We start from the raw sequence: 14914 nt of genomic DNA on the forward strand, positions 1-14914 counted from the left end.
TGCAGCTTTTAAAATTATGATATTTTTTTAATACTTTTATATCCTTAAATAGTTATTATTTAATTAATTTAGCAATTGATTATCATCAACTCAATATCCCACTTGTAACAGGGTTTGGGTGAGGGAAGACGATGGTCAATCTATATTCATCATCCCTGCAGAGAGGACAAGAGCAATGTGATCAAATTAACCCCAAAAATTATGAGCCTTGTAAAAGGAGGAATATGAGTGACATCGTAGTCTCAAGAGCAAAACAATCTGTAGAAAAACAACAAAGCAGATAAACTCAATGAGAAAATAAAACAAAGTAGATAAAATCATTTAGGCTAAAAGTGTGAATGCATCATGGGCCCTTTTCATATGTAGCACAATCCGATGTGATTCCTTAATTTATAGACTATCCAGTATATAAAATTCAACACAAAAGGTAAAACGATTTATTTTAATTTATTTTACTATGATGTTTTTTTCTTCTTATTTGGGTAATCCAAAACGACGTATGGGCCTTACTCATACCTACATATTAAGAAAGTAGGCCATTTTTTAATATCAACTATTTGATTCCTCCAAATCAACTAGTCATACCCACATCATCCCATGATGTTTTCTATATACATTATTATGATTTTTATATTAAAAGTTAAGGAAGAATATGGAAGGACAAAGGTAAGAGATTGATTATGAATTAGGAGTTCTTGCTAGTGTTTTGCAGCATGAAATTATCTGAAAATGTTCTGTTTGATTTTGGCACATAAATTTATGAATTGTAAGTGATATCGCTTTATTTTGAATTTTCAAAAATTGATATTTGGCCCTTTTATATTGTGAATGAAACCCTTTTGAATGAATTCACCCATTTTTGCAATTCTAAATTTTAGATTTTTAAAAATATAATGTTTATGTCCCATGATAGGTTTATAAGGAAAAGACTTTCTCACTAGCTACAGACCTGATAATGACCAGGTGAGAAAATAGTAGAAAAATCTAAAAAAAGGTCAGAATAACCGCTAACGGTAAGGAGAAACATGGAAAGTTGTTACTCAAACCTCTAACATAATTCCTAACTATAAATACTTATATGTTCATCAATGCCAAGTACGCATTTCATCTTTCCTAAGAGCATTAACTTCAAAAGATGTTCTGAGATTCAATAAGAATTCATTAAGCAATTATTACATCCTAATTACATTAAAGAAATTCTAGTATATATCCTCCTAGCTAAAGACTACAATGCACTTAGAATCAGGCTATATAGGTACTTTAACTTATTTAAATACTAAATTGGACCTCGGAGACACCCTCTAAAGCCCCATAACATGTGTTACTTGTGCAGCCATAATCTCAGGTGATACCTAGTAAGGAATAAGTTAAGAATTAAGTAATTAATCTCTCACCAGCATTACATCCAACTCTATTTTGATACCATCACTATTGATCTTAATTGTGTCTATTATCAAAGGGGAACAAGTATACGTTTGCCTAAAATAGGAATTATGAAAGAATTAAGGTGCTATTGTTCACTAAAGCTTCTTTGTACAATTGAAACTTGAAACATAAAAAGTTAAGACTAAACAAGAATGTGGAAGGTTCGTGACTTCGTTCGTGTGTCTTAAATTACACATGGTGTCATCTACGTTGAGAGAAAATTGTATTATAATCGTAAAGAATCTTTCAAAAGGGAGAGGAACCAAAACCTAGGCCTCCTTATATATATATTAGTATTCTACTTATCATAATTAGAATTATCATTGTTAACTTTGACCAATAAATACCATGCAAGAAAAAAGTTATATGGAACTATATATAGAGTTGAATTACGGAAGAAATTAGAGTTATATGTTGGTACTTTATTGTTGATATCGAATCAGATTTTTATTAATAAATTATTAGTATTTTTTTTAAAAAATATAATAATAAAAGATCGACAAATAATTTGAAAAAGACTCACCCGTAAAATATGCTCGATATATGAGTTATATACTTGAAGCCCCAAGTTATGTGTTATAGCTAAGGTCTGACACCATGAGGAAAGACATTTTCGGAAAGTTCATCCGATGCACAAGTCAAACCAGAATAATAATACAAATTAAAATAATAAGTATCATTTTCTTCTAGTAATTATTATGTATAAAAAAGTTACTATGTTAAAATAATAAGTATGAAGGTGTTTCTCATCCTTCTTATTTTAAGCACATTTTTTATTGGTTTTCACCCAAATATATACATGAATCATTTTATAAATTATAATCGCAAAATTTAGATAATTTATTAATTATAACCATAAAGTTTAATATTTACGGGCTATAAACACTATAAATCAAAAAAGACAACTATTGTAATCATGTCTCCGGATTATGTTCACTAGTATTTTAAATGACCTTTGACCTAATTTAATTACCTTTGACTAACACTCATGACTAATCCAATCACCCAAACTACCCATTTCACCTTTGATTAGCTTAAAAACCCTCCTTCTGCCATGCATGCCTACCCACCATCCCATTGTCACCCTTCTTTCTTCTTCTTCTTCTTTTTTACTATTGATGTAAAAAATCTAAATTATCTCTTTTCATCTAAATAATTATAATTAAAATAAATAAATTCAATCCAACTTTTTACCGATATAAATCTAACAATTACTCTTGTGAGAGACCGTCTCTCACTTCAAAATAAGAAGCCCGCTTTTTATTTTCTCTTTAATTTATATTAATTGGGCTATTTAACCCATATATCTAATGCGCCACTCAAAGAGATCTTTTCTCACAACGATTAGTGTAAATCTAATTAATAATTTCAACAAAATACTAGTAAATAAATTTATTTTATTTCATGAAAAAGTACAAAAGAAAGTTTTACACAAAAGAAAAAGAATAGAGATTAATTTTTGCAAAGTAAAATAAATAAATGAATGAAAAATGAACCATTTATTCTACTTTTCAAAAAGTCACACTTACCATAAAAAATACATTTTTTTTATCCTTCGAGTAAAGCAAAACTAAAAGTATCCACGTACAGTAACGTGATTGTATAACAACATATTCCTTTTAAACTTCTTTTTTCCCACTATAAAACCTACATTTTTCCATTACTTACATGTTACAACTTCACTCATTAACCAAATTAACAAACTTCACTCACAAATTCAAATTCAAAGTCTAATCGTGTCGGTTAGAGTTTGTATCACTTTTTTTACACTAAAATTCATATTTAACTATCTTAGTCGGAGTTTGTACCACTATTTACACTCAAAATTCAGGTTTAATCGCCTCGATTGGAGCTTAAATCACTTTCTCCTGGTAAAATCTTTCATTTGATTTTCGCTGTCTTTTTCTCCGTTTCTAATCATCTCCTTCACTCAGCCTTTGCTGTACCAAAAAAAAACTTCATACTCCCAACATTATGGATTCAATCAATGTAGAAAAAATTCAAGCCCTAAAAAGATACAAACAACAACAATTCACAAAAACCCTATTGTTTTATTCCATATTAGGTTTATCATTTAGTATATTTTGTACAAGCCCATTTTGGTTTCCTCCTTTATATTCATGTATAAATAAAATCATTTATATTTATATTCCAAGAATAGTATCATTTTTCTTCAATGTAACATCTATTTTCATACTTGGGAATCTTATTGTAATATTTCTCTTGGGAGAGTCAAAAATTCAAACTTCAGAAGATTCATCAATGGTTCGGCCAATAATCCAGCAAGTCAAAAGCCGAAAGCGACATATAAGGGAAGACATATTGCCAAAAATGGATTGCAAAATAGAGGAACAAGAAGTAGTACTTAAATTAGAAAGTAGAGAAGAAGAGATAAAAGAATTGAGCCAAGTTGAAGAGAAAGAGTTGGAGAATATAATAATGGAGGATAATTATGAAGAAGAATTAATTGTTAATTTATCAACAGAAGAATTAAATAAAAGGGCAGATGATTTTATTGCTAGAGTGAATAAACAAATTAGGCTTGAAGCTGATCGTGAGGTACTTAGTTGTTGTTGAGATGTAGAAAATTAACAAGTTTTTTTTTGAAAAAAAATTAATATTTTGTAATTTATTATATGATGTATTTTTGTAGATTAATTAATATAGTAAAAGCTGCTAAAAAGTGGCTAATGAAAGTATGTTATGTTACCAAAAGCTAGAATATTGATTGTCTTATCCTTACCAATTAAGGTTCCTTATGTTTTTTTTAAAAAATAAATTTATAGTGGTAAGTCGTTTAGATAATCATTATAATAAATATATAATTATGAACTATATTAATTTATAAAATTTTGATTCTGATTAGTTACTTAATAATTATTTTTATTTATGTGAAATTGTAATTATTGCTTGCTATTAAGGGTCAATCAGAAAAAAGTTTTTATGCTAATACTAATGAAAGTAAGGTTGTGTATATCCGATCTTTCAAATGCCTATCTTAGTGGAAGTCACTTAATGACATTGGGATAATAAATTATATCAAAAATAAATTTTTGTAGAAGTCATTTTTTATTTTTAATAAATTCAATTACTAATAAATGTCAATGACCCAAAATTATGAATAGTAATCAACTCTTAAGAATGCATGATTGTAATATGTTTGGGTTTGAGAACCAACCATTATAAAATTACCCTTAACCATTAGTTGCAAAACATTTTGGCATTAATTATCTTCATCTCTATTAAACAATCTACTTTTTAGCTAATTGTAGCCTCTTTCTACGTCATTATCAAGCCTGTGCAATGGGCCGAATATAAGTTGGGCCCAATTCTAATATAAATGGATCGAGTCAGATCGGGCCTTACGCAGACTTAAGTCCCTCAAGAATTACTTTATCCATCAATCTAAAATAAAGCTGGTCTTGGACGAGATAGTCTCATAATGAAACCGTCAATTTGGATCGGCCCAATTCGCGTGTGTAACAGCCTGAGGATTTTTTTCATTTTCTAGGCAATTTGCAATTTTGATCTTAAAAGTATCAATTTTGACCTTAAAAGTATAATTTTCAAAATTAATACCTTTAAGGTCAAAATTGATAAATGCCCAAAAATTTAAAATATTATTACACTCACAAATTGAACCGACCCAAATTCAGAATCTTATAATGAGATGAGACCGTCTCGTCCAAATTTTTGTGTCTAAAATATGTCCTTTGTTATTGAAAATTGTCCACCTCTCTTTGCCTATAAATACTCTCTCTTATGTAATAGTTAGATTGGACAAAGTCTGACTTAGCTTCCCAACTTGCTTAAAGTTATTATCTCTTCCAAAGACATTAATTTACTTGCCTATAAATACTCTCTCTTATGTAATAGTTAGATTTGTTGTTCTTTGTTGTTCACTCTTAATTTGTAATTTATTTTTAATGTATGAATTAAAATATAGTCAAACGAGATGTTGTTTGATTCATCTTAACATAAGGTGTATTAATATCTATTTTTTATAATTTTTAATTATGCATATTTTAAAATATTAAAGATTAAATTAGTGCATTGATAAACTTGCAAAAAGTAAATGGGGCGTTTGAAAAGAAACGGAGGGAGTATGAGATTATGAGAAAGTATGTTGAGTAAGATCAGCTTGTCTTTACTATCTTTGAATTTCTTGCAATAAGACCACTTTAGTGACCAAATTGTAACATACGTTTGAATGCCCGAAATTTGACTCAGAGAACCATCTCTAACACTCAAGTTGGTGAATATAAGTATATAACATATGAGTAACTATGAAATAGTTATAAAAACGTCTTTGTTAAAAATTACTATTTTAATAAGTAAAATGAGTTTGTCATTTTAAAAGTAAAATTTTACTACGATTTTTAGATATCAGATTTATTATTTTTGGGGACAAAATAAATTATACGACGAAAATTAGGGAATATTAACCACCTCATATTTGATGTATATGTGTAGGAAGTCATATTACTCTTACTTTGCCACCCGCACCTTATGGCTCACCTAAGTTGCTAAACCTGCTTTGTTTCCTATTTCTTCTGACACCCACGGTGCCTTCATCATCTCTTCCTTAATTCTTCCTTAGTTCCTACGCCCAACTCAGCCTTCTTCATTTTTTATTCTGCCCCAAGTTATTGTTGGGGTAGAAGAATCTAAGTAGTCATCACCATCGTCCATCCTTTTTGTATTAAAGACTTTTTGGTAAATCTTCTTTTGGTGTTTGAAGTTGGATTTCGAATTTTGATTGAAGATTTTGCTCACCAAGGTAATTCACAAACTAATCTATTTAAGCATAAATTGAATGTTTTAAAGTAATTTCTATTAGCATCAAAGCTAGGTTTTCTTTTTAAAATAATTTGGGGATTTCCTAATCAATTTTTTTTTTCTAATTGGGTGATATAATTATGATATCAAATTATTTCTCTAGTATCAAATTGATTTTCTTATCAAGTTTTAGGTTCTTGTTTAATGTTGATTAGTAATGGTTATTTAGGTTTAATTTTCTAGTATCAAATTATGTAATATGGATTCTGAAATTTCTGATCAGAAAAGGTTCTTACTGTTTTACAATTTTCGGTATTATTATGTTCATTTTTAGCTTCTGGAATCTTCATAAGATTTGTAGAGCTCCAAGTCACGGTCGTGTGGGCACTTGAATCGCCCCAAAATGAGTTCGTATGAGGGAGTTATGTCCAAAATACTAACAGGCTGTCATAAAAATCAACAATAAGCTTTCTGTTTTGCCATTTTTGGGATTAGTTCTGATTGTTTCTGGTTTTTAGTGTCTTCATAAGAATTGTAGAGCCTTGAGTCAGAGTCGCGTAGCCACTTGAATCGCCCCCAAATGAGTTCGTATGAGAGAGTTATGACCAAAATACTAACCGACTGTCATGAAAATTGAGAATAACCAATCATGAGGTTAATTGTTCAAATTAGGATTTCAATTGGTATTTCTTTGATCAAGTATTTAAGATTATTTTATGTTTTTTTATTGGGTAATTATAGATAGTATGAGTTTGTTGAGTATTATTAATAGTGATGAAAAAGGGAGCTTGGATTGTTATCTTTTGGCGTTATAAGTTGATGTACACAAGGTGTTTTTTCAAATGCATCAATGAAGTTCTTTAGTTTTCTAATTTAATTTTTGGTGTTTTAAATTTTGGATTTCGACTTTGTTTCACCTTGTTTCTAGTCCTTGATCAAAATTATATTTTATATGTTCACAAGTTTATAAATATGAGCTTTTAAATATATTGTACTATGAAAATGAGTTATGGTTATGGATTTCAAAGAAAACCAAGTGATTTATTGATTCATTTTATATTGAAATGTTCGACATTAAAATAAAATGTCCGTTTTTGGGAATTGGCAATGGATATTTATATCCGGATTATTGTGTAAATCCTATAGCTTGATAATAGGTAATGTTATTCGGATCGGTCTCGAGCCCCCGATCCCGTTTCATTCTTGCAAGAGCCGTATTTTCGGTGATGTCGATCACCCGTGTTCTCAGGATTTAGATAAAAACCTACTTCCTGACGGTCCATTATATTCCCACGTTTTAAACTGTTATTACATTATTTTTTTTAATGAGTTTTGAATAAATATGTTTGGTATATAAAGTTTTGTTTGTTTTGCAATGAAAGCATATGTTTCATTTGTCGTATTATATCGCTATTAACTTGTAAAGTTATAGCCGTATTTTGATTCGTTATGAACTAAAGGTTTATAGCCATATTTATGTCGATACCAAACGGTCTTTTAAAAGAGTTTGAATTTGGATAAAATAATGTTTATAGATGGTTACCAAGTGAACAAGGAATTTGATTGGAGATTTTTGTTAATGACTTGTATATAAATGTAATAGTTTGTTGGATTACTTAACAATTCAATTGTTGACAGTTTTTGATGGGGCCTATCTCTTACGGGGGATAGATCCACTTTCAGGTTGCCAACCTTAGTGCAGATGGATGTGCTGCTCCTTTATGTGTCATGTGTTGCAATAGCGAGGACATCGTTTTTGGAAAGTTAACTTATAATGATATTTTAACAAATCATGTGTTGTAAAAATTAAAAAAAAGTTTAGATATTTTATAATGTATTAACTTAGATTATAACTAGTTTGTAATCAATTGTATTACAGTTATGTAAAGTTTTTAAATACTCTGATATTGGTTGTTGTGGCTATCGAGCCACAGGTCGGATTCAGCCCAGACTTCTATAAGTCTTCCGCTGTGCTTTGTAGACAATATCATTATATTGTTTATGCTGGTTTGGGTTGTTTCAACCTAGCTAGGAAGCCTAATTTCAAGTGCACTGTAGTTTTAGCTTAGATGAACTTAATTAGGGTTTGTTTGTAGCGTGAGACTTAATGCAAGTTCTTTAATGCAAGAATAATTATAATAAGCAGGTCTTTTGAGAGATTGTCTCTTAGAGAGACAGCTTTCAAAGCCTAACCCAATTCAAAAAAAAACCTACTACGCGTACGAATTTTATAAAAACACCTACTGTAATTTTTAGTAGGTATTTTGAGCTATTTTAGTAGGCATTTAAACTAGTTTTAGCAGGTATTTTTTCATACTGAAGTAGGCATTTGAATAGTTGATGTAGACATTTTGAATTAGTTATATATATTAAAGTGGACATATAAACACCTACAACACATTACAAAATACCTACAACACATAACAAAAACACATACAACAAACTACATTCAAGATAATATACATACTTACATTAATCATATATACATACACTCTACATCTCATATGATAAAAACTTACATTTCATATAATAAAAACTAAATTTAATATGATATACGCCTACATTATATATACACACTCTATATTTCATATAATAAAAACCTAGATTTTATATTACATGATAAAAACCTACATTTGATACGATAAACACCTACATTTTATATGACAAAAATCTACATTTTCATATAATAAAAATCTACATTTTATATAATAAAACCTACATTTCACAGTGATAAAAATTTACTTTTCATATCAAATATTGTTAACTTATTGATGAGCCGGTGCATTAGATACGTATGTGTCCTGTCACCTGTGAAATCCATGCAACGGTGCCAGCAGTCAATCATATTCATACGACAAGCTAACGAAGTCGCTCTATCGTAATTGTAATCAGCATTATTGTATTCATCCTCCTCTTTAACTCTTTCATCTTCCATTCTGTTTCTCCTCCTCATCCTTCATTTCAGCTTCTACTCCTTCAGCTTAAGTTTAAAAATGGCCAATCTGGTGTTGTCTTAGTCGATGTAAGCAGTAAGCATCGCTTTTTCCAAACAAGTTCTATATCTCAAAAAAAATAAAAATGGTAAACACAATCTTGAATATGACCGCTCTTCCCTTGACGTTTATAGCAATGTGTTTTTTGTTGCCGCCATTTGTGTTTGTGAAGTTAATAATGTCCATCTTCTCTTCGTTCTTACCCGAAGATGTCGCAGGAAAAGTAGTCCTCATCACTGGCGCTTCCTCTGGCATTGGCGAGGTTTAATTTCCCTCCTTTTCAATTTCATGATTCATTTACTTTTTTCGAATTCGTATGATTTCCTTGCTAAGTTGCTATTGAAATTACATTCTCCTTGTATATGATGCCATTTTTGTGTTAGGAACTTAGGACTAAGTGGGTTTTAATTTGTTGGTCACAGTAAGTGTTTGATCATAATAATAAATAATAATCAATAGTATGAAATATTAAAAAAAAAAAAAAATTGGAGCAAATTGGATTAGTGTTTACATGAGATTAAATAATCAAGATCATGTCATTAATTTAACACTAAAACCCTAGTTTTGTAGCTTTCACCCCACCCTACAATTGCTTTCTCAAAAGTCTATTCAATTTAGTTGAAATGGGGCTGTGAAGAATGACCACTCTGTAGTTTAATTTTGCTGCAGACACCAGAGTTTTGCTTGTTGCCAAGTATCACTAATCTTATTTTGTGCCTTTCAATAGTCCATTTGGAAGTACTTGGTCTTGTAAAGCCACTTGTTTGCAATTGCTGAAATTTCTTCACTCATGGCGTTAAGCCAATTGGGATCTTTATAATTAAGCTGTTTTGAAGGATGAATGAACTTGAGCAGGTGTGATAGTTGCTATGAAACAGGTAAATTGAGGGTTGACATTTGTTGAGGCAAGGTTTTGTTTTGGGAGTTATTTGATCTTGCAACCAAGATGGAGGATGATCTTGACATATAGGTGTAGGTGCAAGTGAACTAGTGGAGGAGTTGAAGTATGTGGTTCAAATTGAGGAGACTGAGCGTGATATTGGTTTGCGTTTCGTGCAGAGTTCTTCAGATGAATCTTACCAAGTAGGAGCTGAAGGTGGTTGTATCTGGATATCAGATGAGGAACGAGGAGGGTGATAGAATTTTAAGAGATGGATCTGTGCAAAGTGCAAACCAAAGGAGGAAAACAGAGAGGCAATCCACGTTCAATTGACATCACTTTAAACAAAATAAAATCAAATAGTATACTTAAATATATCCTAAGTGAGATGGTTAGTGCTATTATTTCCCAGGAAAGACCTGGGTTTGAAACCCATTACTTGCGCGTCGCCGTTTCAGATATATTTTTTTAAAATTTTCATTTTTATTACCCAACTAATAATACCTCCAATTTGTTGGAATGATGTTCGCTTCCAAAATATGAAAACGCAGCGTGGCTATTTGTGTTGGGCATTTGCGTAAACTTATTTAATTCTGATTGTAATTTTTATTTAATTATTGACATCATTTTTTTTCTGGATCTGTTCTCCCCAGTAGCATTTAGGTAAACCCGACTAAAACCCCAAACTTCTTTACATCTCAAGGATGTTTTTATGTTTTCTTTCCACCCTGGCATTTTGCTGTTCCCCTCAACACATGAGGTTTGACGCAATATACCTACTTTATCATACAATGCTCTACATTGCCAAGTGATCAAATTCTGGAGCATTATAAAATCTTAAAAATCTTCACCTTTTTGTCAAATTGAGTAGTGGTCAAGTTTATGAAGGTGTTAAGGGCTTCCGATCTATTTGCCAAAAAAATGACCCAAGTTGTCTTGGTGTGATCATCTACAACTGTGACAAAGAATATGTGTTTGCATCTGGTTTGAACTCTATACGGCCCCCATATGTTAATGTGAAGTAATTCAAAGCGTTGTTGGGCTTAAGATGAGCTGATGGGGAAGGGCTCTTTGTGAGTTTCGTCGCCATGGGACATATGCATAAGTCAACACATCATGTGAGTATTTGTCTATTTGACACTGGCCATCACACAACCCTGCTCCACACTCAAATTCTTGCTGCTTATGAAATTCAGGTTTGCACTTGACTTTTCCTTCATAGTTAACACATCACACTGTTAGCATTAGTGTGCATTAGGTAGTATAAGCCATTTTTAGGCACTCCCACACCCAGAAGTTTGTGATTAGCATTGCTCATTGCGAAACAGTAATTAGCATAGAAATTCGCCTTATATTTGTTCTTGTGGCTAGTTTATTGACAGACAAGACAATACGTTTGAATTCAGGAACAACAATTACGTTTTTAAGGGTGAGATCATTATTTAGCTGTAGGTTATCATAGTGAACATGTATCTTTATACTCCTATAAACTACTTGAAGAGGTAATTGACAAAGTTGTTATGAGATGGTTTTTCTCTTATTTGTCGTTCACAAAACAGATCATATGGCTTGTTTTGCTCTTTGAAGCATATTGCATACGAGTATGCCAGGAGAGGAGCCCGTTTGGCCCTTGTTGCCAGAAGGAAACATCTTCTCCAAAATGTAGCTGATATCTGTAATCAGCTTGGCGCACCTGATGTCATTGTCATCCCTGCTGATGTTAGCAAAGTGGAGGATTGTCGGCATTTTACCACCGAAACAGTGAATCATTTTGGCAGACGTAAGTGTGCTATACATACACGTTAAGCTTTACACATCTTATCCATATAGTTTTACTTGGTTTGATTACTAACAAAACTCCTAAAAGTCTAATTTCCAAATGTGAGGGCTTTAAGAGCATTTGCAGAAACCTTTATTCTTTTTAAGTTCAAGTTTTGCTTAAATCAGTATTTTTTAAAACTTAGAAAACAATATAACTTTGTAATTGGAACATTAAATTGAACCCCACTACTGGTGTTCCAATAAAATAAATCTTAATACATAGAGATGTAGAAATCATTCTCAACTATCAATTTTTCTTGCAAAATAGATAGAAGAAGGCCGAGGAGAATAAATATTATAATTTACATTGGACCATATATATGTGTTAAGGAACCAATTCAACCAAAAACTTAAGATAATGGTTAAGGGTCCAAGATATGTTATATATACTATTACGCGCCCCTTCACACGAGAGTCCTTTAGGTTAGAAGTGTTGATGCAGCACATGCTCTTTTCATATCATTATCATTATCCTACCAGTGTATCCCGCTCATAGAAAAACTATGGACAGGGTCTGGGGAGGGAAGGACGATGGCAACTCATACTCATAAAGGAGAGCGCGGCTAAAGGAGTCCCCTGGCTCGAGAAATAAATGCATATAAATAAAATAAATAAGTAGAACCAACTACCAAATAGAAGAAAACAAAAAACTAATAATAAAAGAAACGAGAGAAGCAAGATGGCAAGAACACCAAAAGGTAATCTAAGAGGACAACAGTAGTTTAAAACATGGATATGGTCTTTTCATACCTAGCGTTAAATATTCCACTTGAAATAACGAAGGGTGAATGAGATTTTTTTTGTCATTTTGTCTTCTAATATTTTGTCAAGGACCCAAACTCATCCAAAAGCTAAAGCTATTTATAAACATGAAATCAATTTAAAAGATTTGGGAGTTTGGGACCGGACAATGGATGTTTGATTTTCTAATGAGCTAGTAGGTTCGAAAAATACGATCCATTCTAGAACAAATAGGAAATCTTTATTTAATAACTCTGTTGCATGGATGAACCCACCTGCAACAATAGTGGACCATTTGGTTTGCAATGCTGGAATTGCCACAATATGCATGCTTGAAGAATTCACTCCTGTAACCAATGCTGCACCAGTGATGGTAAATCTCATTCAACACTACTTTTTTACTTTTCAGTCTTAAGTTAACATTACATTTAGTTGAATAAGTTTCCATCTTTTTCAGGAAACTAACTTCTGGGGCTCAGTTTACAGCACCCACTTTGCAGTCCCACATCTCAGAAAAAGCATGGGCAAAATAATAGTCATTGCCTCTGCTGCATCATGGTTACCTGTACCACGACTTGCTTTCTACTCCGTAAATTGTCCATCTTGCTTCATAGTCTGATCTATATTATTTCTGACTCGCCGTTTCTCCATCTTACTTGTCAACTATGGCAATTACAGGCAAGTAAAGCAGCACTAGTGATCTTTTTCGAGACACTGAGGGTCGAGCTTGGAAGAGACATCGGGATCACAATAGTAACACCAGGGCTAACTGAATCAGAATTGACCAAAGGAAAGTTCCTTTCAAAAGAAGGCAAAATGGTATTGGATCAAGAGATAAGAGATGTAAGTTACTTCTACTTGCTTAACATAAAACACTGAAGAATGAAATCGAATTGGTTCCACACACATGCTTTTCAAAATGAACATGTCACATATTTTAAAATGGGGGTAAATATGTTTGGCAATTGGTTGTTTGTTGTTGGTATTTTAGTTGGCTTATTTGACCAGCTAGAAATGGTGGTTATTTTTGTTGGCTTTTAAGCTAGCTGAAAAAGCCAGCTGATTATGAAGATGTTTGGTAAATTTAGGTATTAGTTGTTGGCTGTTTATTAGAGAAAATGTGGGTTAATAAGCCAAAAGCCAACTTTTTTTGTTGTTTGACCAACCGACAAGCCAAATGCCAACCAAAAAGCTAAGCAAAAAGCCATGAACCAAACACCCTAATACATAAAGCATTGAATTTAGTTTGGAAGCTACATGATGGCAGGTAGAAGTAAGTGTAGTCCCAGTACAGCCAGTGGAGAAATGTGCAAAGGACACTGTGGATAGTGCTTGCTGTGGTGCCAAGTATTTGACAGTGCCATCATGGTTGAGGGCAACAATCCTATGGAAAATATTTGTACCTGAGGCAATCGAGTGGTGCAACCGCATTCTGCTTGTAACCGGACCTGAGACGCCACCAACGGAAGCACTTAGTAAGAAAATCCTAGATCTCACTGGACTTCAAAAAACCTTGTACCCACCTTCAATCCAATAATCCATGACCATAACAAGTTCATATGTAATATATATGAGACAAGATTTTAGGGATATGTTTTCTTTACATATAAACAATATCTATTATCAAGTGTTTTAGTTGTATACTCCCTTCATGGCTCCGTCCCTTTGAATTTTCTACTCAATATCCAAAAGGCTCTCAATTTGGATACTTCTAATTCCATACTATACAGTCGGAATATTTTTCATTTCTAGACTCGTATTTTACGTCTTTCGACTTTGCTCCTAACCTCGGACGGACCTTAGTGTTCGAACCCTTATTATATATGCAATTCAATATTTTTAATAATTCACTATTTTAGATTTCAGTACTTTTAGTTTTAGACCATTGTTTGAACCCTTAATGTCCCTTATCTCTCTTTGAACCCTGACTTTGTGCGGGATGTTGTGTTGATCATGATTAAAATTAATAATTTTATTATTTTAAAGAAAATATTTCTTATAAAAAAGGACCAATAAAACTATTTTAAGGTTACAATAAGAAAATATTGCCTCAAAATATAAAATGAATAGAAATATAATAGGTCTCAACTAAAAAGGATGACGTGTTACTAAAAGTAAATCAAACAATTAAACTTAAGTTAGTTTCTTCCGATATTTTGTAATATAAGTTAAAATTTTCAGGTTATAAAGCCATTAATCGAATTTTTAAGTAATTTTAAGTAGGATTAGATTTTGACATGTCAAGGTAAAAAGAAAGAAAAATTACCCAGAATAA

The 14914-nt window shown here is 31.8% G+C and overlaps 2 protein-coding genes across 2 annotated transcripts; both read left to right on the forward strand.

The window, feature by feature from the left end:
• Positions 1 to 3267: 3267 nt before the first annotated feature.
• On the forward strand, positions 3268 to 4138 carry LOC130798198 (uncharacterized). Its single transcript, XM_057661088.1, has one exon. The coding sequence runs from the start codon at positions 3400 to 3402 to the stop codon at positions 4000 to 4002; it is 603 nt and encodes a 200-aa protein (XP_057517071.1). The 5' UTR covers positions 3268 to 3399; the 3' UTR covers positions 4003 to 4138.
• Positions 4139 to 9197: 5059 nt separating this feature from the next.
• Positions 9198 to 14277, forward strand: LOC130798780 (11-beta-hydroxysteroid dehydrogenase A-like). Its single transcript, XM_057661876.1, has 7 exons — positions 9198 to 9209; positions 9259 to 9459; positions 11665 to 11857; positions 12927 to 13012; positions 13097 to 13228; positions 13318 to 13482; positions 13907 to 14277. Exons 1-7 carry the CDS (start codon positions 9198 to 9200, stop codon positions 14174 to 14176), a joined length of 1059 nt encoding a protein of 352 aa, XP_057517859.1. The 3' UTR covers positions 14177 to 14277.
• The last annotated feature ends 637 nt before the right edge of the window (positions 14278 to 14914 follow it).

Source organism: Amaranthus tricolor, chromosome 13 (genome assembly GCF_026212465.1).
Source record: "Amaranthus tricolor cultivar Red isolate AtriRed21 chromosome 13, ASM2621246v1, whole genome shotgun sequence".
Classification (NCBI taxonomy): Eukaryota; Viridiplantae; Streptophyta; class Magnoliopsida; order Caryophyllales; family Amaranthaceae; genus Amaranthus; species Amaranthus tricolor.